General features: G+C 44.8%; 1 protein-coding gene across 1 annotated transcript in view; it reads left to right on the forward strand.

Annotated features, from left to right (window-relative positions):
* LOC120318288 (diacylglycerol O-acyltransferase 2-like) overlaps nt 1-27,452 on the forward strand; it is a 45,385-nt gene that overhangs the window by 9,472 nt on the left and 8,461 nt on the right. Inside the window, 3 exon segments of the mRNA XM_039365705.1 lie at nt 7,246-7,365; nt 15,611-15,718; nt 16,921-16,991. Coding sequence (XP_039221639.1) covers nt 7,246-7,365; nt 15,611-15,718; nt 16,921-16,991 — 299 coding nt within the window.

The following is a 27,452-nucleotide window of genomic DNA, read 5'->3' on the forward strand; positions in this document are numbered from 1 at the left end:
AGGTCTCTTTGTCTTCCTAAGCTTCTAGCTGGAGGGCTCCAACCTTCCTGAATGGATTATTACTTCTGCATTTCTACAGAGCTGGTTCCTGCTTGGGGGAGGGAGACCTGGGGCTATTAAGAAAAACTGGGCATGCTTTTCTGCCTCTTTAAGATCCTTTGAGGAAATATAATATTTTGCCCTTTTAATATTTCCTTCTCTGGGGGGCTGACTTCGCACAAGTGGTTGCCATAAAGAGGGGGGGGGTGTCAACTTATTTTCCAAAACACCTGTAGGCAGGACAAGAAACAGTGGATGGAGACTAATCAAGGAGAGAAGCAACCTGGAATTAAGGAGAAACTTCCTAACAGTGAGAACAATTAGCCAGTGGAACTGCTTGCCTCCAGAAGTGGTGGGTGCTCCATCACTGGAGGTTTTTAAGAAAAGACTGGACAGCCACCAGTCTGAAATGGCATACGGTCTCCCGCTTGAGCAGGGGGTTGGACTAGAAGACCTCCAAGATCCCTTCCAGCTCTATTCTGATTGATTGATTGCAGTTGGTAGGAATCGCATCAATGTGGAATTACAGGAAATCCTCAATCCCAGCTGAGCCCTAAATTTCCGTTGCTAAGTGAGACAGTTGTTAAGTGAGTTTTGCCCCATGTTACGACCTTTGTTGCCACAGTTGCTAAGCGAATCACTGCAGTTGTTCAGTTAGTAACACGGTTGTTAAGTGAATCTGGCTTCCCCATTGACTTTGCTTGTCAGTAGGTCGCAAAAGGGGATCACAGGATCCCGGGAACACTGCGACTGTCATAAATAGGAGCCAGGTGCCAAACAGCTGAATTTTGATCACCTGGCAATGGTTATAAATATTGAGAACGGTCATAAGTCACTTCTTTCAGTGCTGTTGTAACTTCGAATGCTCAGTTGTAAGATGAGGACTACCTGAACACCTGTATTAAAGGTGTTGAATTGGTCCTCAGTCAGCTTCCAGTTCAAACAGTTGGTTGATTCAGTCCTTAAATCAGTGTTTCTTGGCTTTTATACCTTTAAGACATGTGGATTTCAATTCCCAGAATTCCTCAGTATGGGATACAGTAAATAACTAAAAAAGGAAAGAAGAAAAGTTTGCTCCCTCAAAACACATCAAGCTACAGCAGGGGTCTTCAAACTTGGCCCTTTTATGACTTGTAGACTTCAACTTCCAGAATTCCTCAGTCAAGCACGCTGGCTGAGGAATGCTGGGAGTTGAAGTCCATGAGTCATGAAGGGGGTCGTAGTTCCCCCATGCTGGCTCAGGAATTCTGGGAGTTGAAGTCCACAAGTCATGAAGGGGCCATAGTTCCCCCATGCTGGCTGAGGAATTCTGGGAGTTGAAGTCCACAAGTCATGAAGGGGCCATAGTTCCCCCATGCTGGCTCAGGAATTCTGGGAGTTGAAGTCCACAAGTCATGAGGGGGCCATAATTTCCCCCATGCTGGCTGAGGAATTCTGGGAGTTGAAGTCCACAAGTCATGAAGCGGACATAGTTCCCCCATGCTGGCTAAGGAATTCTGGGAGTTGAAGTCCTCAAGTCATGAAGGGGCCATAGTTCTGCCATGCTGGCTCAGGAATTCTGGGAGTTGGTCCACGTCATAAAAGGGCCAAGTTTGAAAACCCCTGAACTATAGCATCATCTTGATGAAACTCCTTATTGAATGTTGATCAACAATAACCTGCTTATCTCTTTCTTTCTTTCTTTCTTTCTTTCTTTCTTTCTTTCTTTCTTTCTTTCTTTCTTTCTTTCTTTCTTTCTTTCTTTCTTTCGCTCCTGAAAAAATAAGCAACTCTCCCCTTTATATTTTTCACCTACCAACTTCAGCAAGGACATACTTAACTTAAAGGCCGGTGTTTGACTTCCTGGTCTGAAAAAATCATTTGCAATTGTGTTTAAAAGTTAAAACCCGTTGTACCAAACTAAAAACTGGGGTGTCCAAGGAGGAATCTGCGGATAACCCTGGAGTCCACAGCTGGCGTATTGGAGATGGTGATGTGATGTGGTTGGAATAGGATCACCACAATATGAAAAAGATGCTGAGGCTCTAGAAAGAGTGCAGAGAAGAGCAACAAAGAAGACTTGGGGATTAAAGGCTAAAACATATGATGGACGGTTGCAGAATTGGGTCTGTCTAGTTTAATGAAAAGAAGGACTATGGGAGACATGATAGCAGTCTTCCAATATTTGAGGGGCTGCCATAAGGTAGAGGGGGGGGGTCAACTTATTCCTCAAAGCTCCAGAAGGCAAGACAAGAAAGCAATGGTTGGAAACTGATCAAAGAGAGAAGCAACCTGGAATTAAGGAGAAACTTCCTCACAGTGATGACAGCTAACCAGTAGAATCACTTGCCTCCAGACATTGTGGGCGCTCCATCACTGGAGGTTTTAAAGAAGAGACTAGACCAGGGGTAGATAACCTTAGCACGAGTCCATGAGTCATAAAAGAGCCAAGGTTGCCCACCCCTGGACTAGTAGACAGTCACTTGTCTGAAATGGTATACAGTAGGTTCTCCTGCTTGAGCAGGGTTGCTGGACTAGAAGACCTCCAAGGTCCCTTCCAGCTCTGTTACTCTGCACTCTGAATCCAGAAGAAGAGAAACTGTGGCTGTGTTGCAATCTCTGATTTCAGTCTTATCTCCAGGGCAACACAATTGGCCACCATCGTTCACCTCCAGCCTGCTTTGCTGCTGTTATCTCAGCTCCATACAGTTTAAAAAAAACCACACACACCCAATTTTCCAAAGATTATTTTTAACCTTGGCGGTTTCCAAGCCAACCTGCCTCGCTGGATGATTCGTGGAGATCAAGAATGCAGGGATGATTAAACCCAGCCCTGCCAATGAAAAAAAGGATGAAGAAGGAGCACGGCTGTCTCCGCACAGAAATATAAGAGAGAAGCAAAAAAACAGGAATCCCTACACAACCCAGTTGCTTCCCAAGCTGATTGCAGATCTACAACCCAGCTTTCTGAATCCAGCGCCTTGCAGGGATGCAGGGACAACGACTCTCAGGATTCCCAGCCAGTTGGGACTTTCAGGGCGAGCATGATTGGCACAGGGGATTGGCAACATTCTTCAGTTAGCTGTTTTTTATCCCGTCTTTATTTTTGTTTGTAAATAAGTCAAGGTGGCGAACACACCTAATATTCCTTCCTCCTCTTATTTTCTCTGCAACAACTCTGTGTGATGGGCTGGGCTGAACAGTCACCCAGCCGGATTTCATGTTCGAAGGCAGAACTAGAACTCACCGTCTCTTGGTGATTGCCTCAAAGACACCCAGCTGGCTTTCATGGCTGAGGTGGGACTAGAACTCACCGTCTCCTGGTGATTGACTCAAAGTCACCCTTCTGATTTTCATGGCTGAGGTGGGACTAAAACTCACCGTCTCCTGATAATTGGCTCAAAGTCACCCATCTGACTTTCATGGCTAAAGTGAGACTAGAACTCACTGTCTCCTGGTGATTGGTTCAAAGTCACCCTTCTGATTTTCATGGCTGAGGTGGGACTAAAACTCACCGTCTCCTGGTGATTGGCCCAAAGTCACCCATCTGATTTTCATGGCTGAGGTGGGACTAGAACTCACCGTCTCCTGGTGATTGGCTTAAAGTCACCCATCTGACTTTCATGGCTAAAGTGGGACTAGAACTCACCATCTCCGGCTTTCTAGGCTGGTGCCTTAGCCAATAGACCAGTGGTTCTCAACCTTTTTAATGCCGCGACCCCCAACCGGTCGTAAGTTGAGGACTACCCAACCAGTCGTAAGTCGAGGACTACCCAACCAGTCGTAAGTCGAGGACTTTCCCTGCCCGGGAGCGCCGCACATGCGTGGTGCCGCCCCCTGCGCTGGCCGAGGTGTAGCTGGCAAGCGGCAGAAATGGCGCAGGCCGACCACCGGCTGGGCCACCAGCTGGCCCAGCCCAAGGGAGGTAAGGCACCTGCCGGGCCCATGCATGCCAGCAACCCTCCCTGCGCCCGCCGGCCTCCCACCTCCCACCCCTGGCCCTCTTTTCCTTACATTTTTAGTAGTTGCTCAGCAGGGAGGGGTGGAAGCTTCCAGACAGCTCGCCTTCGCCGCAGACAACTTGCAGCACCGTTTGCAGACTGGGACTTTTGGCGGGCTCAGCAGGGCAGAGACAGCCTGGACAATTCCTATTGGCTTTTGAAAGCCAATAGAATTAGACTCTATTCAAGAGAGTCTATTCTATTGGCTTTCAAAAGCCAATAGAATAAAAGGGAGTAGCACAGCTAAGGAAAAGGGGGAAAAAATGGCGGATTGAGTTGTTTGGCGACCCCCGTGAAATGGTCGTTCGACCCCAAATGGGGTCCCGACCCACAGGTTGAGAACCGCTGCACTAGACCATACTGCCTCTAAGACAGTTTAAGACAGTTTAAAGTCAGGATTTGAGGTTGTGCTTTGTGGCTATCAAGGTTGCGACCGCCGACAATCTAGGGTAGTGTTTCTCAGTCTTAGCCCCTTTAAGATGTGGGGACTTTGACTCCCAGAATGCCCCAACCAGCACAGCTAAATTCTGGGAGTTGAAGCCCACACATCTTACTGGCCTAGACTGAGAAACCCTGGTTTATGGCTTGAAATGTTGGAAAAACTGAAATCCTGAAAGTGACATTTCTGAAAACTTCAATCTCCAGCAATCTCAACCAATATGGTGAATAGGGGGCATACTGGGAATTGTAGTTCAGCATCTTCTGGAGGACCTGAGTTTCCCTGCTCCTGCAGCTTTTAACCATAGAGTAGTGGTTATATCTAAACCAGAGGTCTTCAAACTCGGCCCTTTTATGACTCATGGACTTCAACTCCCAGAATTCCTCAGCCAGGCACACTGGCTGAGGAATTCTGGGAGTTGAAGTCCATAAGTCATAAAAGGGCCGAGTGAGGACCCCTGATCTAAACTGAGCCAGCATCACAACTGGTTTAAGTATAGAAGTAGATTTCTGAGGTGGGAAAGGGTTAGACTAGATGACCTCTGTGCTCCCTTCCGATCCTTAGGTTGTATGTTTCTTGCTCTGTTGTATGTTTCACTGTCTTCACTCAACTTGACCAAACCGGGTGAAAAGTATAGAATATCAGGGTTGCAAAGAACCTTGGAGGTCTTCTAGACCAACCCCTTGCTCAAGCAGGTGATCCTATACCATTTCAGACAAATGGCTGTCCAGTCTCTTCTTAAAAACGTCCACTGATGGATCACCCACAATGTCTGAAGGCAACCCATTCCATTGATTTTGTGTACTTTGTAGGACTGTGTAGATGTGGCAAGTTTATCCCCAACTTAACGCCCTGTGAATTTTTGCTGGCTCTTCTTAAAGAACTCTGCTGATCTCCCAAGTTAATGTGGGCTGAAAATCCAGCAAGGCTTGGGCCTTGTCTCAGAAACGATAATGACTGAAATTGAGTAGGATTTGAGACTTTTTTTTTTTTTTTGGTATAGAGGATGTTTGGGGCTGGTTGGATTGTTGTTGAAAGTTTGCATGAATTGGGTCAGTCTAGAGCAGGGGTCTTCAAACTCGGCCCTTTTATGACGTGGACTTCAACTCCCAAAATTCCTCAGCCAGGCATGCTTAATGGTTAGAAGGGAATGAATACTTAATGGTTAGTAGAGAATGGATACTTAATGGTTAGTAGGGAATGAATACTTAATGGTTAGTAGGAATGAATACTTAATGGTTAGTAGAGAATGGATACTTAATGGTTAGTAGAGAATGGATACTTAATGGTTAGTAGAGAATGGATACTTAATGGTTAGTAGGGAATGGATACTTAATGGTTAGTAGAGAATGGATATTTAATGGTTAGTAGGGAATGAATACCTAATGGTTAGTAGGGAATGAATACCTAATGGTTAGTAGGGAATGAATACCTAATGGTTAGTAGGGAATGAATACTTAATGGTTAGTAGAGAATGAATACTTAATGGTTAGTAGGGAATGAATACTTAATGGTTAGTAGGGAATGAATACTTAATGGTTAGTAGGGAAAGAATACTTAATGGTTAGTAGGGAATGAATACTTAATGGTTAGTAGGGAATGAATACTTAATGGTTAGTAGAGAATGGATACTTAATGGTTAGTAGAGAATGGATACCTAATGGTTAGTAGAGAATGAATACTTAATGGTTAGTAGAGAATGGATACTTAATGGTTAGTAGGGAATGAATACTTAATGGTTAGTAGAGAATGGATACCTAATGGTTAGCAGGGAATGAATACTTAATGGTTAGTAGAGAATGGATATTTAATGGTTAGTAGGGAATGAATACTTAATGGTTAGTAGGGAATGAATACTTAATGGTTAGTAGAGAATGGATACTTAATGGTTAGTAGAGAATGGATACTTAATGGTTAGTAGAGAATGGATACTTAATGGTTAGTAGGGAATGGATACTTAATGGTTAGCAGGGAATAAATATTTAATGGTTAGTAGGGAATGACTACCTAATGGTTAGTAGAGAATGGATATTTAATGGTTAGTAGGGAATGAATACTTAATGGTTAGTAGGGAATGAATACTTAATGGTTAGTAGAGAATGAATACTTAATGGTTAGTAGGGAAAGAATACTTAATGGTTAGTAGAGAATGAATACCTAATGGTTAGCAGGGAATAAATATTTAATGGTTAACAGGGAATGAATACTTAATAGTTAGTAGGGAATGAATACTTAATGGTTAGTAGAGAATGAATACTTAATGGTTAGTAGGGAATGAATACCTAATGGTTAGTAGAGAATGGATACCTAATGGTTAGTAGAGAATGGATATTTAATGGTTAGCAGGGAATAAATACTTAATGGTTAGCAGGGAATTAATACTTAATAGTTAGCAGGGAATTAATACTTAATAGTTAGCAGGGAATAAATATTTAATGGTTAGTAGGGAATGACTACCTAATGGTTAGTAGAGAATGGATACTTAATGGTTAGTAGGGAATGAATACCTAATGGTTAGTAGGGAATGGATACTTAATGGTTAGCAGGGAATAAATATTTAATGGTTAACAGGGAATGAATACTTAATAGTTAGCAGGGAATAAATATTTAATGGTTAGTAGGGAATGACTACCTAATGGTTAGTAGAGAATGGATACTTAATGGTTAGTAGGGAATTAATTAACAGGGAATGCGGAGAGTCGCATTCAAAGCATCTGGAAGGAATCGGTTGGGGAAGCCTTTGAAAATCGTTCCATAGACCAAATTCTCTTCCTTTTCTCCTTTCAGGGACCGGTTCCAGCATATTATCAGCCCTTCAGGATCTCTCTTGGCTGTCGAAGTCCAAAGTGGAGAAGCAGCTGCAGATAATTTCAGTGCTGCAATGGGTGATCTCGTTCCTTATGATGGGTAAGGAAGTCGTCCTGTCTCAAACACTTGAGACTTTTGGGGTGCTACTATTGGGAGAGAGGGATGCATGGATCACTAAAAGCTGCCTTCAAGAGAGACTCTATCTACTTTGATCTTGGTTGCCTAGCCCTATGTCAGGAGTAGGCAATCTTAGCCCTTTAATGACTCGTGGACTTCAACTCCCAGAATTCCTGAGCCAGCATGGCTCAGCTTGGAAACCTCCCTTTCCCCTCAGCATGACTGGCTGAGGAATTCTGGGAGTTGAAGTCCACAAGTCATGAAGGGGCCATAATTCCCTCATGCTGGCTGAGGAATTCTGGGAGTTGAAGTCCACAAGTCATGAAGGGGCCATAATTCCCTCATGCTGGCTGAGGAATTCTGGGAGTTGAAGTTCACAAGTCTTGAAGGGGCCAAAGTTTCCCTCATGCTGGCTCAGGAATTCTGGGGGTTGAAGTCCACGAGTCATAAAAGAACCAAGGTTGCCTACACCTGGCCTAGGTGAAATACAGGGGCCGTGTTTAGACAACTGGATTGAAATCTAAGACCCAGCAGCTTCCTCAAAATTAAGTCCTCGACTTTACTATAATTCGTTTAACGACCGTTTAAAGTTACAACGACATTGAAAAAGTGACGTATGAACGTTTTCCACACTTACGACCGTTGCAGCATCCCCATGGTCACGTGATCAAAATCCAGAGGTTTGGCAATTAGCTCATATTTATGACGGTTGCAGTGTCCCCCAGTATCACGTGATTCCTTTTTGTGACCTTATGACAAGCAAAAGTTAATGGGAAAGCCAGATTCAGTTAACGACCCTGCGATACGCTAAGCTAGAAAAAGAAAAAAGAAAGCTGAAGCATACAGATAGGCTGTCATGGTTCCGACAGATGAAACTCTTCGAACAACTTGTTTACCTTAAAGAATCCTTATTTGAATAGCATAGCATCGGCAGGTACATAGGCAAAGCCAAAATCTGAATTCCCCTCCCCTGAGCACATAGTATCAAAGCACAATTCCCTCCTCCAATTAACTGTCATAAATCACATTCCCCAATTAGCTTGAAATGCGGGCTTTCTCTCCAGTTCTCCAGCCCGCCATTTCTTATCCTCTCTTATTTCAAAAAACCTTGGTTCTCACACTAGTTACGATATTGTTGTGTCTAACTAAACTCCCAGGCACATTCCTCCCCCCCCCCAGTATCCTCTAATTCTAACTCTAATTCTAAGAGTAAAACATAAGAAGGAAAATGGCTGCATCTCCATATGTTGCCAAAGCAAGAACATCCCGATGTTAGCAGCGTTGACCTAGGCCTCACGTTACGACCACAATCAAGCCCCTAAGTTCTGTAGCGAAGCAAGACTGTGGTTAAGAGAGATTTGCTCCATTTTACGACCTTCCTTGCCACAGTTGTTAAGGGAATCACTGCAGTTGTTAAGTGAGGAACACGGTTGTTGAGTGAATCTGCCTCCCCCCCCCTTGACTTCGCTCGTCAGAAAGGGGCAAAAGGGGGTCACGTGACCCCGGGACCCTGCGACCGTCATAAACACGAGTCAGTTGCCAAGCGTCTGAATTCTGATCACGTGACCACGGGGACGCTGCAACGGTCACAAGTGTGAAAAACGGTCATAAGTCACTTTTTCCGGTGCTGTTGTAACTTCAAACGGACACTAAGTGAATGTTTTTGTCAATCAAGGACTATTTGGCATTAAGGTGTACAAACGTTGCCCGCAAAACGAAGCTCAGAGCATCGAAGAGACAGATGAACAGTCAAGGCAGAAATGGATATTTCAGAATAACAAAGAGTTGGAAGGGACCTTGTAGGTCATCTAGTCCAACCCCTTGCTCAAGCAGGAGACCCTATACCATTTCTATACCATTGAATGTATACCGTTTGTTGATAAAAATGAAACACATGGAGTTCTAATTCAGTTTTGGTCACCACATTACAAAAAAGATGTTGAGACTTTGGGACAAAAAAAAAGTGCAAAGAAGAGCAACTAAGATGATTAAAGATCTGGAGACTAAAACATGTGAACAACGGTTGCTGGAATTGGGTATGTCTAGTTTAACGAAGAGAAGGACGAGGGGGGACATGATAGCAGTATTCCAGTATTTGAGGGACTGCCACAAAGAAGAGGGGGGGCAACTTATTTTCCAAAGCCCCTGAAGGCAGGACAAGAAGCAACGGATGGAAACTAATCAAGGAGAGAAGCAACCTGGAACTAAGGAGAAACTTCCTGACAGTTAGAACAATTAGCCAGTGGAACAGCTGGCCTCCAGAAGTTGTGGGTGCTCCATCAGTGGAGATTTTTAAGAAGAGACTGGACAGCCACTTGTCTAAAATACTACACTTGTCCAGAATCATATATAGCAGTGGTTCTCAACCTTTTTAATGCCGCGACCCCCAACCGGTCGTAAGTGGAGGACTACTCAACCGGTCGTAAGTCGAGGACTACTCAACTGGTGCAGCACCGTTTGCAGAATGGGACTTTTGGCGGGCTCAGCAGGGCAGAGACAGCCTGGACAATTCCTATTGGCTTGGGAAAGCCAATAGAATTAGACTCTATTCAAGAGAGTCTATTCTATTGGCTTTCAAAAGCCAATAGAATAAAAGGGAGTAGCACAGCTAAGGAAAAGGGGGGGGAAAATGGCGGACTGCGTTGTTTGGCGACCCCCGTAAAATGGTCGTTCGACCCCAAATGGGGTCCTGACCCACAGGTTGAGAACCATTGATATAGGGTCTCCTGCTTGAGCAGGGGCCTGGACTGGAAGACCCCCAAGGTCCCTTCCAGCTCTGTTCTAATTCTTTCTTCCTAAATTCAGATTCCTTTTTCTTATTCAGCTTTACCTAAACCCTGAATAATAATCCAGGATTTCCACGGTAAAAAAGGAATGGGATGCCTGTCCCGAGTTCAAAGGACCTGGACACCAGTCCCAAGTTTTATCTACCCCGTGATCCAAAATATGAGTGTAACCGTGACTTGTCAAGGCCATTTTGTGGGGGATGGAAGGGGGGGTTAGGGATCCACCCCTACTTGGAACAAATGGATTTGCTGCAGGCGTCCAACTTGTTTGCGAAAATCTGGCTTAATGCCCTGTGTGGTGTTTTTCACTCCATGTCCCAAAGGTGCGTTTTCACGAGGCAACTGGACTTCCTTTGTTTTTCTTTGAAGACGTTTCGCTTCTCATCTCAAGACTTTTCTTCAGAGCTGAAGAAGCAGAAGCTGGAGAAGCTTCTTGGATGAAAGGCGAAACGTCTTCAAAGAAAGTCGTTGGACTAGATGACCTCCAAGATCCCATCCAACTTTATTATTGTTATTCAGAAACAAAGAAAGTCCAGTTGCCTCGTGAAAAAGCACCTTTGGGACAACCAGGATCTGGATGACAGAGGATCTCCATAGACCAGGGATAGGCAACCTTGGCTCTTTTATGACTCGTGGACTTCAACTCCCAGAATTCTTGAGCCAGCATGGGGGAACTATGGTCCCTTCATGACTCGTGGACTTCAACTCCCAGAATTCCTGAGCCAGTATGGGGGAACCAGGGCCCCTTTATGACTCGTGGACTTCAACTCCCAGAATTCCTGAGCCAGTATGGGGGAACCAGGGCCCCTTTATGACTCGTGGACTTCAACTCCCAGAATTCTTGAGCCAGCATGGGGGAACTGTGGCCCCTTCATGACTTGGGGACTTCAACTCCCAGAATTCCTGAGCCAGCATGGCTCAGCTTGGAAACTTTTCCCTTTCCCCTCAGCATGGCTGGCTCAGGAATTCTGGGAGTTGAAGTCCACGAGTCATAAAAGAGCCAAGGTTGCCTACCCCTGCTCCATGGATAACAAAAATCTCAGTTTGTGCCACTTTTCCTTTTGAAAGTATACAAGGTTTGAAGACCCCCACATTATAGGGTTTCTTTGCTTGGAGACATAGAATAGAATAACAGAGTTGGAAGGGACAGTGGAGGTCTTCTAGTCCAACCCATAGTAGGTGAGCCAGTTGTGGTTTGTTAAACTGGTCCACTTGGTGAATTGCACCTGTAGGCACGTGGACTGTGAGTAAGGGGAGGGTCTAGATCGCTGGGCCAAGAATTGCCTACTCTCCTTATTCCTGGCTCACGTCTGAAAAGATTGCTTATTTTGGTCACCTTGTCACAAAAAAGATGTTGAGAGTTTGGAAAAAGTTCAGAGAAGAGCAACTAAGATGATGCAAGGCTGGGAGACTAAAACATACGAAGAACGGACTTGGGTTTGGCTAGTCTAAAGAAAAGAAGAAAGAGGGGAGACATGATAGCAATGTTCCAGTATTTGGGGGGGCTGCCACAAAGAAGAGGGGCCAGGTTGTTCACCAGAACACCAGAGGGAAGGACGAGAAACAATGGTTGGAAACTGAACAAAGAGAGAAGCAACCTGGAATTAAGGAGAAACTTCCTGACAGAGAGGACAATCAACCAGTGGAACAGCTTGCCCCCAGAAATCGTGGGCGCTCCATCACTGGAGATTTTTAAGAAGAGACTGGACATTCACCTGTCTGAGATGATATAGGTTCTCCTGCTTAAGCAGGGGGCTGAACTAGAAGACCTCCAAGGTCCCTTCCAGCTCTATTCTATTCTAATAGCGAGTCACCTTCCCTTGTATACACATATATATTTTTAACGAGGTGCCTTGCAGAGGTCCTGTGCTATAATTCCCAGCTGGTGCGTTCTTTGCCTGGAGAATTGTGGGAGTTAAAGTACATCCCTCCTTGGGGGAGGGCAGGGTGTTTGTTAGTGCCACCCATTCCTTTGGCAAGCTTAGGTTGCCCTGCCCTTGGTAAATGACCCAGAATACGCTTCTCTTTTCTTCTCTTCTGTTTACTTGGGCAAGCAAACCCTTGGCAGAGAGGATGGTTAAATTAGTCATGGCCCATTTTACAAACCATGGGAAGGCAACCCTGGATATTGCTTGTGTGGCATATCATTAGAACGTGGCACGGCCGAAAGAATCAGGATAATAGAATATTCTAGTTTCTAGTCCAGTGGTTCTCAACCTGTGGGCCGGGACCCCATTTGGGGTCGAACGACCATTTCACGGGGGTCGCCAAACAACGCAGTCCGCCATTTTTTCCCCCTTTTCCTTAGCTGTGCTCCTCCCTTTTATTCTGTTGGCTTTTGAAAGCCAATAGAATAGACTCTCTTGAATAGAGTCTAATTCTATTGGTTTTCAAAAGCCAATAGGAATTGTCCAGGCTGTCTCTGCCCTGCTGAGCCCACCAAAAGTCCCATTCTGCAAACGGTGCTGCACCAGCTGAGTAGTCCTCGACTTACGACCGGTTGAGTAGTCCTCGACTTACGACCGGTTGGGGGTCGCGGCATTAAAAAGTTTGAGAACCACTGTTCTAGTCCAACCCCCTGCTCAGACAGGAAACCCTATTCCAGTGGTGGCGAACCTATGGCACGTGTGCCAGAGGCGGCACTCAGAGCCCTCTCTGTGGGCACGCACGCTGTCGCCCCAGCCTAGTTCGCCAGAGTAGCGAGCACGTGGAATTTGAAGCAGTGGGGCAGGAAGTGAGCAAGCAAGCGGTACTGGCCCCCTGGGGATGGCCCAGAGATGGTGAGGGACTAGTCCCCGCCAGCCTTGTCCCGGCCCACCCACGCACCCCGGCCACGGCCACCCAGTCTGCCGTGACCACCACAGCTATGATCACCACAGCCGTACCCAGCCAGCGGCCATGCCCACCCAATGGGCCACGCTCCCCCGCTCTGCCTGAAAGCACCACTTGTGGAGGCAAGGAGTTCCACTAGTTAATTGTTCTCACTGTCAGGAAATTTCTCCCTTATTTCTAAATTGGATCTCTTCCCCAAGATAGAGAAGATACACATTTAAATTGTTCAGAAAATAAGAATTCTATGCCAAGGTGCAACTGTTCGGATTTGCAGGTTTGAGATAACTTGCTCATGGCATGTTAATGTGGAATTTAGAATAGAATAGAATAGAATAGAATAGAATAGAATAGAATAGAATAGAATAGAATAGAATAGAAAATATGGAATGGAATGGAATAGAATAGAATTACAGAATAGAATAGAACAGAAATACAGAATAGAATAGAATAGAATAGAATAGAATAGAATAGAATAGAAAATATGGAATGGAATAGAATTACAGAGTAGAATAGAAATACAGAATAGAATAGAATAGAATAGAATAGAATAGACAAAGTTGGAAGGGACCTCAGAGGTCATCTAGTCCAACCCCCTGCTCAGGCAGGAAACCCTATACCATTTCAGACAAATGGTTGTCCAATCTCTACATGCCAGTTGCCAAAGCGTCTGAATTTGGATCACGTGGCTTGTAGGGTTGCCGTAACGGTCGTTAAGTGTGAAAAACAGTCCTAAGTCCCCTTTTTTTCAGTGCCATTGTAATTTCAAACCGTCACTAAGCGAGTGGCTGTTATTCAAGGACTAAACTGGCGTTCCTGGCTCTGCCAGTCTTCTGTATCCACCGCCAGCCTCAGAATCTCTGGGCGAGTAAACATGTTTATTGCTACAAGGGTGGTTTTTTTTTTTCTTCTCCCCCTTCAGGGACAAAGTACAATTAAATTGCAGAGGAATTTTAAGGGAATTCCTCCCCTTCGCAGCTCAGGTAGCTTTTGAATGATCAGCCTCTCAACATCTTAATTGTTCCCCAGGTGGGAGGCTCCCGGCTTGCCAATGGGAGTTTGGGATCATTTTCCCTTAACCTTCCGCTGAGCGTGGCACTTTTGTTATTCCTTTAGGACAAGGTTCATCAAGGGGATTAATTAATTACAGGTCGTCCTCGACTTACGACCACAGCTGAGCCCAACTTTACAAGTTGCCCCATTTTACAGCCTTCCAGTTCGCCCCATTTTCCAGCCTTTCAACTTGTGCCGTTTCCCAGCCTTTCCGTTTGCCCCATTTTACGACCTTCCTGGCCGCCGTTGTTAAGGGAAGCCAGTCACACGGTTATTCAGCGAAGCTGGCTTCCCTGTTGACTTGACTTGTCGGAAGGTCCCAGAAGGGGGGATCACGTGATCCCCCCCCCGGAACACCGCAACCCGTCATAAGTACAAAGCGTCCGAATTTTGATCATGTGACCGTGGAGATGCTGCAACGGTCGGTCGGTGTGAAAAACGGTCATCGTAAGTCACTTTTTTTCCCCAGTGCCGTCGTAACTTTGAACGGCCACTAAATGTGTGGTTCTAAATTGAGGACTACCTGTGTTAGATAGTAGGATAGTCCTTCGAGGTTCCTCCAAGTTTTTATAAGGGGGGGGGGAGAAACTTGGAACCTTTTTCCCCCAAAAAATAATAATGAGTGGGTCTGTTTAATTCTGGAGAGGAGACCACCAGGTAATACCAAGGTTGTAGGCTAGACCGGGGGCAGGCAATTGCAAACCACGTGGGGGGGTGTCATACCAGGTCCCGGTTAAGTCAGTTACAGAGTTATGCACCCAAGATACTCACCAACACTTGATCTGCATTCAGATGAGACTTAATCCATTTCCTTGCTCTGGGAATGCCTAAAGCAGAGGTCACCAACCTTCCTCAGCTGACGGACCGGAGGGAAAGGGAGGGGGAAGAATTTTACACATGCGCGTGCATAGAATAGAATAGAATAGAATAGAATAGAATAGAATAGAATAGAATAGAATAGAATAGAATAGAATAGAATAGAATAATGGGATGGGATATAGAATAGAATAGAATAGAATAGAATAGAATAGAATAGAATAGAATAGAATAGAATAGAATAGAATAGAATAGAATAATGGGATGGGATATAGAACAGAACAGAACAGAACAGAATAGAATAGAATAGAATAGAACAGGAATAATGGAATGGGATATAGAATAGAATAGAATAGAATAGAATAGAATAGAATAGAATAGAATAGAATAGAATAGAATAGAATAGAACAGAACAGAATAATGGAATGGGATATAGAATAGAATAGAATAGAATAATGGGATGGGATATAGAATAGAACAGAACAGAATAGAACAGAACAGAATAGAATAGAATAATGGGATGGGATATAGAATAGAATAGAATAGAATAGAATAGAATAACAAAGTTGGAAGGGACCTTGGAGGTCTTCTAGTCCAACCCTCCCCACCCAAGCAGGAAGACAGAAGCTGTGCTGAGAACTTGCAGCTGCTGCAACCTGAAAGAAGGACCTCCTGTTTTGCTTTGAGGAAATATGAAATTTCTGACCTGGATTAATTCTCTCTTCTCTTCTCTTTTCTTCCAGGAGTTATTTGCACTATTATCCTCATATATATCCTCTGCACAGACTGTTGGATTATAACAGTTCTATACTTAGTGTGGTACGCTTTCGACTGGAACACTCCCAGGAAGGGTAAGTGTCAGACCTGCCCCAATCCGATCCCTTAGGAAGGCCCTTGGTTCCATTTGGTTAAAGCAAAGGATTGTTGTTGTTGTTGTTTTTACTAAGGATGTTGGTTGCAGTAAAGTCCAGCCAGCTATGAAATTTTCCGTGCTCGCTAGATACAAAAATAATGTCTCCATGGTCTGTCTGTTTTTAGCCAACTGGAGCTCACCAAGATCCTATCAATCAATCAATCAATCAATCAGAATGGAGCTGGAAGGGACCCAGGAGGTCTTCTAGTCCAACCCCCTGCTCAAGCAGGAGACCCTATATGATTCTGGACAAGTGGCTGTCCAGTCTCTTCTTTAAAACTTCCAGTGTTGGAGTGCCCACGATTTCTGGAGGCAAGCTGTTCCGCTGGTTAATTGTTTTCACTGTCAGGAAGTTTCTCCTTAGTTCTAGGTTGCTTCTCTTCTTGCTTAGTTTCCACCCGTTGCTTCTTGTCCTGCTTTCAGGTGCTTTGGAGAATAGCTTGACTCCCTCTTCTTTGGGGCAGCCCCTGAGATACTGGAAGACTGCTATCATGTCTCTCCTAGTCATAAAGGGGGCCATAGTTCCCCATGCTGGCTGAGGAATTCTGGGAGTTGAAGTCTGCAAGTCATGAAGGGGCCATAGTTCCCCCATGCTGGCTGAGGAATTCTGGGAGTTGAAGTCCCCGAGTCATGAAGGGGCCATTGTTCCCCCATGTTGCCTCAGGAATTCTGGGAGTTGAAGTCCACAAATCACAAAGGGGCCATAGTTCCCCCATGCTGGCTGAGGAATTCTGGGAGTTGAAGTCCCCGAGTCATAAAAGAGCCAAGGTTGCCTACCCCTAGTCTGGAGGATTTCAGCTTTCCCCAACATCCCAAGCCATGGATAAGTGTTTTTCAGACTTACCACCTTTAAGTCTGTAGATTCAGACTCCCAATTATTCTGTATCTTCAGAGGCAGGGTAGAAATTGATGGGAAGTATTGATTTTTTTTCATACTGTAGCCCTAAACCAGGATGATCCAAGCCCCAAATCTGGGAAGACAGGTGGTTTTGCTTTGATGCTTGTTCCTACCTTTCCCTTCCTTGATTTGAGCCATGTGGTTAACTAAATGTAAATCAGCTTCCCCCAATAGGCTAGTTGCCTGAACCTCCCTTGTTTAGATCCTCTCCCCATTGTTTTCTCTTTTTTATTTTTTCAAAGCTGGAAGAAGATCACAGTGGATCCGGAACTGGGCCATATGGAGATACTTCCGGGATTACTTTCCGATCCGAGTGAGTTGCTGGGACGAAAGAAAACAAAGAGATTATTTCAATTGAAGGGTTAACGTGGTTTGGGGCTCTTACAGGTAGTCCTCGGCTTACGACCACAATTTCAGCCCAAAATTTCTGTCACTAAGTGAAACGTTTGTTAATTCCATTTTAGGACTTTTCTTGCCACAGTTGTTAAGTGAACCCACGGCAGTTGATAAGTTACTAACCTGGCTGTGGCGTGAATCTGGTTTCTGCCTTAACTTTGCTTGTCAGATGGTCGCAAAAGCGGATCTCGTGACCCCCCCCCCCCGGGACGCAGCGACGGTCATAAATAGGAACCAGTTGCCCAGCATCTGAATTTTGATCACATGATCACGGGGAGGCTGCAGAGATCGTAACTCTGAAAAAAATGGTCGTAAATCACTTATTTCAGTGCCGTTGTAACTTTGAGAGGCCACTAAATGAACTGTTGTCAGTTGAGGGCTACCTGTATTTATTTTTTTATTTATTTGCAAAGTTTCTGGGCAGCTTACAATCTTAAAAAAAAAGATAAAAACTATACTTTTAGAGGAAATCCTTGACTTACGTCTAGAATTGTATTATTGTATCAAGAACATAACTTGAGTTTCTGGAAAAAACTTCAAAAGTTATAAATGATATTGACTTTCTTCTGGCTTCTTGCACAAAGTGTGCTGTTGGAGTCGAAAATATTTCAAGGAAGGCTGTCCATCTTTAATTTGACTGGAAAAACAAAGGTCACTCACTTCAAAGACGATTATATAAGATTTATATAAATTATGACAAAACATAATTTATTTTTAAAAGACTAAATGTTTAGATTACAAAGAAATGTGAAATGCGGCGTCACTCAGATTCTCATATTGAGCATGAAACTTTGGCTGCTAAGCAAGGAGGTCGTTAAGGAAGACATGGCTGATTTTTTTTGGCCACGGTTGTTAAGTGAGTCTGGCTTTTGCCACTGACTTTATTGAAAAAGCCCCTGGGAAGGTCATAAATGGCAGCCACGCGTCCTTGGGATGCTGGCACAACCGTCATAAATATACGCCAGTTGATCGTGTGGCCATGATGGGGATGCTTTGATAGTCGTAAGTGTGAGGACTGGGTCATATGCCTCTGTTTTCAGCGCTGTAGTAACTTTGAACGGTTGGGTTAAAGAAATGGCCGTAAGTTGAGGAATGCCTGAAGTGTGCCACATATATGCCAAGAAAGCTTGCACAGTCGTGAAGGAGATGGCAGATCTACTTATTACACTTCCCAACATGGAGGTGGTCCTCCAAGCAGAGGTGCTATTGTAGGGGTCTTCAAATATGGCCCTTTTATGACTGGTGGACTTCAACTCCCAGAATTCCTCAGCCAGGCATGTTGGCTGGGGAATTCTGGGAGTTGAAGTCCACCAGTCATAAAAGGGCCAGGTTTGAAGACCCCTGTGCTATTGTGTGTCCCTGGTCATGGCTAGGGATGGCCAGAGGGGGCGACATCGTGTCCACCAACTCAGCCGGACCCACAGCATGAGTCTACCAATGAGTTTTTGTCAAAGATCTATGGTAGGGTTTTTCAACACTGCTTTAAATATTTTTCTCTGCAGCTTTTTATCTACAAACATCTTGCTCAAATCGTGTCTGGTTGTTGGCTTAAGTTTCTCTCTTTGTCTGCTCCTCTGAACTCTGCCTTTTATTTCCAAACGGATTAAGCCGGAATTTGTTCAGGTTTTTCTTGACTGAGGTTGTGCAAAATAGTGTCCGGCTCTTGTGGTGATCTGGAAAAATAAGTTTGCAGGATGAGAGCTGCTACAACTTTTTTCACGTTTCATTCCAAATCTGGGAAGCTCTTTACAGCCCATTCCCTATATCAGGGGTCTCCAACCTGTGGGCCGTGCCCTCGTATTGGGCTGTGGCTTACTGGCCACTGGACCACAAGACAGGCTGGCCAGTGTGCGTGCACACCGTGGCTGCAGGGCACAAAAACGGGACGCCACGCGACGCTGTTTGGCAGGGTGCAAAAACAGGACACTGCCGCGCTGCAAGGTGCTAAAATGGCTGCCGACATGCTGCGGGGCACGGAAACGGACCACCACCACGCCATGGAGCACAAAAACGAGCCACAGGGTGCAGAAACAAGGCACTGCGTCACACAAGAACGGGGCGGGACTAGTGAGTATCACACAAGTGCTAGCCCCGCCCTGTTTGCAAGCACATGCATGCTTGCAGCCCCATGCGCACACATGCGCATGCACGCATGTAAAATGCTTTCCCCTCCCTTTTCCTCCGATCCACCAACCGACAAAGGTTGGTGACTTCTGCCTTATATGAGAAATATTTGGAATGGTATTAGGCTGAAAATCCAACAGTGTTAGACTGCATTAACAGAGGGATAGAATCAAGATCACGTGAAGTGTTAGTACCCCTTTACAAGGCCTTGGTAAGGCCACACTTGGAATACTGCATCCAGTTTTGGTCACCACGATGTAAAAAAGATGCTGAGACTCTAGAAAGAGTGCAGAGAAAAGCAACAAAGATGATTAGGGGGCTGGAGGCTAAAACATAGAAGGAACGGTTGCTGGAATTGGGTATGTCTAGTTTAATGAAGAGAAGGACAAGAGGGGACATGATAGCAGTGCTCCAGTATCTGAGGGGCTGCCCCAAAGAAGAGGGAGTCAGGCTATTCTCCAAAGCACCTGAAGGCAGGACAAGAAGCAACGGATGGAAACTCATCAAGGAGAGAAGCAACCTGGAACTAAAGAGAAACTTCCTGACAGTTAGAACAATTAACCAGTGGAACAACCTGCCTCCAGAAGCGGTGAATGTTCCAACACTGGAAGTTTTTAAGAAGAGACTGGACAGTCATTTGTCCGAAATGGTGTAGGGTTTCCTGCCCGAGCAGGGGGTTGGACTAGATGACCTCCAAGGTCCCTTCCAACTTTACTATTATTCTTCTTCTTCTTCTCCAAAGCACCTGAAGACAGGACAAGAAGCAACGGATGGAAACTCACCAAAGAGAGGAGCAACTTAGAACTAAGGAGAAATTTCCTGACAGTTAGAACAATTAATCAGTGGAACAACCTAAGCAGGGATTGGACTAGATGACCTCCAAAGGTCCCTTCCAACTTTATTATTATTATTTTGAACTTCTGCCCTGGGACTTGTTGTCATCCTTATAAAAAAGCTGAGTTGTGAGTTGTGTTTTGGCACCTATCAAAGGGCATCCTTTGATCTAGAGCTTTTCATTTGCTACAGTCAGGCTTCTCCTGCCCCAGTTGTAAAATACAGTGAACTAAGCCCAGACCTGGCTTATCTCTTGGTGACAACAGCTCAATTTAAGTCTCAAAGTCTCTGAAATAATTTCTTTGCAAAGACAGCTGTGCTCTGTAATCCTAACCTTCCTCAGGTGGCAGACAGGTTCCACTGGTGAAGCCCTAAAGCAGAGGTAGGCAACCTTGGCCCCTTCATGACTTGTGGACCAACTCCCAGAATTCCTGAGCCAGCATGAGGGAACTATGGCCCCTTCATGACTCGTGGACTTCAACTCCCAGAATTCCTGAACCAGCATGGGGGAACTATGGCTCCTTCATGACTCGTGGACTCTAACTCCCAGAATTCATGAGCCAGCATGGGGGAAGTATGGCCCTTTCATGATTTGTGGACTTCAACTCCCAGAATTCCTGAGTCAGCATGAGGGAACTATGGCCCTTTCATGACTCGTGGACTTCAACTCCCAGAATTCTTGAGCCAGCATGGGGGAACTATGGCCCCTTCATGACTCGTGGACTTCAACTCCCAGAATTCCTGAACCAGCATGGGGGAACTATGGCTCCTTCATGACTCGTGGACTCTAACTCCCAGAATTCATGAGCCAGCATGGGGGAAGTATGGCCCTTTCATGATTTGTGGACTTCAACTCCCAGAATTCCTGAGTCAGCATGAGGGAACTATGGCCCTTTCATGACTCAGGGACTTCAACTCCCAGAATTCCTGAGCCAGCCATGCTGAGGGGAAAGGGAGAGGTTTCCAAGCTGAGCCATGCTGGCTTAGGAATTCTGGGAGTTGAAGTCAACGAGTGATAAAAGAGCCAAGGCTGCCTACCCCTGAACTAAACCTACCCAATTCCAGCAACTGTTCCTTATATGTTTTAGCCTCCAGTCCCCTAATCATCTTTGTTGCTTTTCTCTGTACATATTTCTATTTCAACAGCAAGGAAGGTAAAACAGTAATGGTTTAATCAGTTGTTCTATTCAAAGAGGAGAATGTATCTTTTTTTCATTTGGATATCACTTCTGGATTTTGTCCTTGTGATGAAAAAAAAAATGAAACTTTAACTTTGGTTTTGCTGAGGAGATAGATTTGCTTTCATAGAAATGGCTTGTTGTTGTTAGTTGCGAAGTTGTGTCCGACCCATCGCGACCCCATGGACAACGTTCCTCCAGGCCTTCCTGTCACTAAAAGGTTGAGGTTGTAATGTTATTATCTTATACTGTGATAAAAAAAAGTCAGAAGCAATCTAGAGCTATCCACAGGCAGCAGTCGCTACTATGACATCATTTGTGTACTAAATTTTTTAGATTGCTAGCAAAGAGTTAAGGGGGACTGGGATAACTATTTCGAGCTAATTAGTTCTCATCAGTCGCTACTGTGACATCGCTTGTGTGCTAAATTTTTTGGATTGCTAGCAAAAAATTAAGGGGGGACTGGGATAGCTATTTCGAGTTAATTAGTTCTCATCAGTCGCTACTGTGACATTGCTTGTGTGCTAAATTTTTTGGATTGCTAGCAAAAAGTTAAGGGGGGACTGGGATAGCTATTTCGAGCTAATTAGTTCTCATCAGTCGCTACTGTGACATCGCTTGTGTGCTAAATTTTTGGGATTGCTAGCAAAGCGTTAAGGGGGGACTGGGATAGCTATTTCGAGCTAATTAGTTCTCATCAGTCGCTACTGTGACATCGCTTGTGTGCTAAATTTTTGGGATTGCTAGCAAAGCGTTAAGGGGGGACTGGGATAGCTATTTCAAGCTAATTAGTTCTCATCAGTTGCTACTGTGACATCGCTTGTGTGCTAAATTTTTTGGATTGCTAGCAAAAAGTTAAGGGGGGACTGGGATAGCTATTTCAAGCTAATTAGCTCTCATCAGCCAGCCATACCCTTCTGAGATTCGAACCTGGGCTGCTTGCACGTTAGGCAGCTGTGTTGACCCTTAAGCCACAGGCTCTTTCTCACTTTGTCAGCTGTATCAGGGAGGGATAGGCTTAGGGGTCAACACAGCTGCCTGGCTCAGGAATTCTGGGAGTTGAAGTCCACGAGTCATAAAAGAGCCAAGGTTGCCTACCCCTGATACATACATACATACATACATACATACATACATACATTAGATAGATAGATAGATAGATAGATAGATAGATAGATAGATAGAGATAGAATAGAGATAGAGAGATATAGATATAGAGAGATATAGAGCCGAGGTGGTGCAGCAGTTAGAGTGCAGTACTGCAGGCCACTTTAGCTGACTGTGTTCAGCAGGTCAGCGGTTCAAATCTCACCGGCTCAAGGTTGACTCAGCCTTCCATCCTTCCGGGGTAGGTAAAATGAGGACCCAGATTGTTGGGGGCAATGTAAATATATATATATACATTGCTTACTGGTGTACACCGCTTAGAGAGTGCTTGCACTTAAAGCGGTATATAAGTCTTATAAATAAATAAATAAAATAAATATATAGAGAGATATAAAATAACAGTTGTTAAACGAATCTGGCTTCCCTGTTTGACTTTGCTTGTCAGAAAGTCGCAAAAGGGAATCAGCTGACCCTGGGACAATGCAACCATCATAAATATGAGTCAGTTGCCAGGTGCTGAATTTGGATCATATAACTGTGGGGATGCTGCAAAGGCCCTAAGTGTGAAAAACGGTCCTAAGTCACTGTTTTTCAGTGCCGATGGAACTTCAAACGGTCACTAAATGAACTGTTGTAAGTCGAGGGACTACCTGCATATAAAAATGAAAGCAAACCCCTCTCCCTTCCAGCACGGATGACGTTGCCTAGTTTGGTAGTGAAATGTCTGCAAGGAAACCACCCAGCTCAGAGAGCACCGAGGACCCCCAACTCTGAGCTATTCTATCAGTTCAGGCAGTCCTCGACTTACAACAGTTCATTTAGTGACCTTCGGAGGCACTGGAAAGAGTGACTTATGACCTGTTTTTTTTCCCCACGCTTAACGACCGTCGCAGCCTCCCCAGGGTCACGTGATCAAATTTCAGATGCTTGGCAACTGACTTGTATTTATGACGGTTGCCGTTGTCCCAGAGTCACTCGATCCCCTTTGGGGGCCTTCTGACGAGCAAATGGGGAAGCCGGATTCGCTTAACGACCACGTTCCTGACTAAACCACCGCTAGTGACTCACTTAACGAGTGTGACGAGGAAGGTCGTAAAAGGGAGCGAAAGTCACTCCAACAATGTCTCGCTTAAAACAGAAATTTTGTGGTCTTATCGGTCCAGGAGACACAGTTTGCCAGTGTTGAGAACAGGGGACGTACCCTTCGGTGCAGGGGTCGGATTGTGTGTTTGTTTCCAACGTTGTGTGTGGCACCGAGACCTCTCCGTGGCTTCAGGCCAGCGAGGCTCATGTGAGACGGCCGGAAGAGGTCACCGAGAGCGTGTTCTTTTCCCCCTGTTGTTCCTGCGCACGTGGGGGACAGCTGGTCAAACCGGTGCCAAGGGTCAAAGGTTACCCTTTGCGCCTGTTTGCTCACTTCTGGAGATAAAATGTCCCAGGGCAGTAAAGCAATTGGCTCTTCCCAGCCTGAATGTAAATTTCCAGCTTTGCAGGGCACAGGGAGGGAGGTGATCCCGAGGGATCTACCCCGATTTGGCAGCCTTGGAAGGAAGAACCGAGAAGGGGACGAGGGGCATCTGACCTCGTGGACCTGGGGTCTCCAGAAGAGATCTGGGCTGCCAAAGGAAAGTTATTCCAGTAAACAGGCTGTGTGTGAACGCGAGATTCAGTGGGGAAAGCCGGGAATTGCCCTCGTGCGGAGTGTTTAAACCCCTGGGAGTGTCCATCCTCCCGAAACAGAATTTTATTTTTGCTTACTTATTTATATCCCACTTTGATTATGGTCTTGAGCGGCAACTCGAGGCAGCGAACATATGTAATATTCCTTCCGCCTTCTATTTTCCCCACGCAACAATAACCCTGCGAGGTGGGCCAGGCCGAGAGAGAGGGACTGGCCCAAAATCACCAAGCTGGTTATAATATAATAATGTAATTAATGTAATGTAATGTAATAATATAATATAATATAATATAATATAATATAATATAATATAATATAATATATAATAGTATAGTGTAGTGTAGTGTAGTATAGTATAGTATAGTATAGTACAGTATAGTATAGTATAGTATGATTAGTAAAGTATAGTAATGCATTCTTTGACCAAGTGACAAAATTAGTGGATGAGAGGAATGCTGTGGACATAATTTACTTGGACTTCAGTAAGGCATTTGATAAAGTAGATCACAACCTACTACTTGACAAGATAGAAAAATGTGGGGTGGACAGAACCACCACCAGATGGATCCGTAGCTGGCTGACCGGCCGTACTCAGCGAGTGGTCCTCAATGGAACTGCATCTACATGGAGGGAAGTGTGTAGTGGGGTGCCCCAGGGCTCTGTTCTGGGCCCAGTACTCTTCAACATCTTCATCAACGATTTGGATGAAGGGATAGATGGGGAACTCATCAAATTTGCAGACGACACCAAGCTGGCAGGAATAGCCAACACTCCAGAAGACAGGCTTAAGATACAGAAGGATCTGGACAGACTTGAACACTGGGCACTAACTAACAAAATGAAATTCAATGGTGAAAAAAGCAAGGTTCTACATTTAGGCAAGAAAAACCAAATGCACAAGTACAGCATAGGTGGCACCATGCTCAATAGTAGTAACTGTGAGAGGGACCTCGGAGTCCTAGTAGACAATCACCTAAATATCAGCCAGCAGTGTGCTGCAGCTGCCAAAAAGGCCAACACAGTGCTAGGCTGCATTAACAGAGGGATAGAATCAAGATCACGTGAAGTATTAATACCACTCTTCAATGCCTTGGTAAGGCCACACTTGGAATACTGCATCCAGTTTTGGTCACCACGATGTAAAAAAGATGTTGAGACTCTAGAAAGAGTACAGAGAAGAGCAACAAAGATGATTAGGGGACTGGAGGCTAAAACATATAAGGAACGGTTGCTAGAATTGGGTATGTCTAGTTTAACGAAGAGAAGGACAAGGGGGGACATGATAGCAGTATTCCAATATCTCAGGGGCTGCCATAAAGAAGAGGGAATTAAGCTATTTTCCAAAGCACCTGAAGGCAGGACAAGAAGCAACGGGTGGAAACTAATCAAGGAGAGAAGCAACCTAGAACTAAGGAGAAACTTCCTGACAGTGAGAACAATTAATCAGTGGAACAGCCTGCCTCCAGAAGCAGTAAATGCTCCAACACTGGAAGTTTTTAAGAAGAGACTGGACAGCCACTTGTCCGAAATGGTGTAGGGTTTCCTGCCCGAGCAGGGGGTTGGACTAGATGACCTCCAAGGTACCTTCCAACTTTACTACTATTACTGTTACTAACCTGCCTCCAGAAGTGGTGAATGCTCCAACACTGGAAGTTTTTAAGAAGAAACTGGAAAGCCATTTGTCCAAAATGGTATAGGGTTACCTGCCTGAGCAGGGGGTTGGACTTGATGACCTTCAAGGTCCCTTCCAACATTATTATTATTATTATATAATTAATATAATATATAATAGTATAGTATAGTATAATACAGTACAGTATAGTATGATATAGTATAGTAATGTAATATTAATATAATATATAATAGTATAGTATAGTAAGTAATGTAATGTAATTAATATATAACATAATATAATAATATAATATAATATAATATATAATATAATGATATAATGATATAATATAAAATAATATAATGATATAATATAATATAATAATACAGCAGGGCTAGAATTCACCATCTCCTGGTGATTGGCCCAAAATCAGCCAGCTGGCTTTCACGCCTAAGGCAGGACTAGAACTGACTGTCTCCTGGCGATTGGCCGAAAGTCCCTCAGCTGGCTTTCGTGTGCCTAATGTGGGACTAGAATTCACCGTCGCCTGGTGATTGGCCCAAAAAGCCAGTCAGCTGGCTTTCATGCCTAAGGCAGGACTAGAACTCATCCTTTCCTGATGATTGGCCCAAAGTCACCCAGTTGGCTTGCATGGCTAAGGCAGGACTAGAACTCACCGTCGGCTGGTGATTGGCTCAAAGTCACCCAGCTATCTTTCATGTCTAAGGCGGGACTAGAACTCACAGTCTCCTGGTGATTGGCTCAGTGTCACCCAACCTGGCTTTCGTGCCTAAGGCAGGACTAGAATTCACCCTCTCCTGGTGAACCCAGTTGCTCTCTAGGTTTGCTGGTAAAAATCTCTGCTTGCAGGGTTATAAGACAAATTAAGATGCCTTCAAATGCCTCCATGATTTGAAGGCTTTTTGGCAGGACAACATGGATATTTAAATAAGAATAATCGCGGAGATCTAGTTGAACAAATTGTAAAGAATAAATCCGACAGAGCGGGGGGGGGGGGTCTTTCCTTTAGTGTAACAGAAGGTGGAAAAGCCAACCAGTTCATCCAGTTTGGTTTGGTTTGGGGTTTTTCCTTTTACTGGCATTTAAGCTCCAGTAGCTGAGAGGTGAAATCCGAGATCCTTGTGAATTCTGAAGCTTTGTAAATGGAGTGATCTGAACGAGATCACCTTGCTATGCTGTGGTTTAGATCCCTTCTTTCTTCCTTTCCTTCAAAAGAGATCCTACTTGCTTGAAAAACTAGGTCAGGTGCTGGAGTGTTAGCTTAACTCCTTCGTTCAGAGGAAGAAGGGATGACATTCTCATACTTCTTCTTGTGCCATATCTGTTAGGCGATGTTGGCGATCATGTTGGTGATCCTGTTTTTATCAGCAGCCGCACAAAAAAGTGCTGCTGAGTTTTGTCCAAACCGGTCCCTTAGATTTTGAAGCCACGATGTTCTTCTTCTGCCTGGACCTCGTTTGCCTTCCATCTTTCCCTGGAGGATTAAATGGAGTATGCCGTATTTTTCTGGGTGTCGCATCACATGGCCGAAATATTCTAATTTTCGTTTTTTAATTGTTTCGATGATTTCCCTGGGCTTTCCCAGGCGATGAACCCGTTTTGTTGGATTAGAAGTACCGTAAATGCCGGCGTACAAGGCGACCCGGCGTATAAGACGACCCCCGTCTTTATAGCCGGGCCGCATTCCTAGAATGTCATCTTATACGCCGGAAACTACCAGTATTTCCAGCGTATAAGACGACTCGGCGTATAAGACGACCCCCGTCTTTGGCGCCGATTTCAGCGCTTGCGGAAGTCGTCTTATACGCCAGCATTTACGGT

Source organism: Crotalus tigris, unplaced genomic scaffold (genome assembly GCF_016545835.1).
Source record: "Crotalus tigris isolate CLP2741 ecotype Arizona unplaced genomic scaffold, ASM1654583v1 scf7180000020156.337934, whole genome shotgun sequence".
Lineage (NCBI taxonomy): Eukaryota > Metazoa > Chordata > Lepidosauria > Squamata > Viperidae > Crotalus > Crotalus tigris.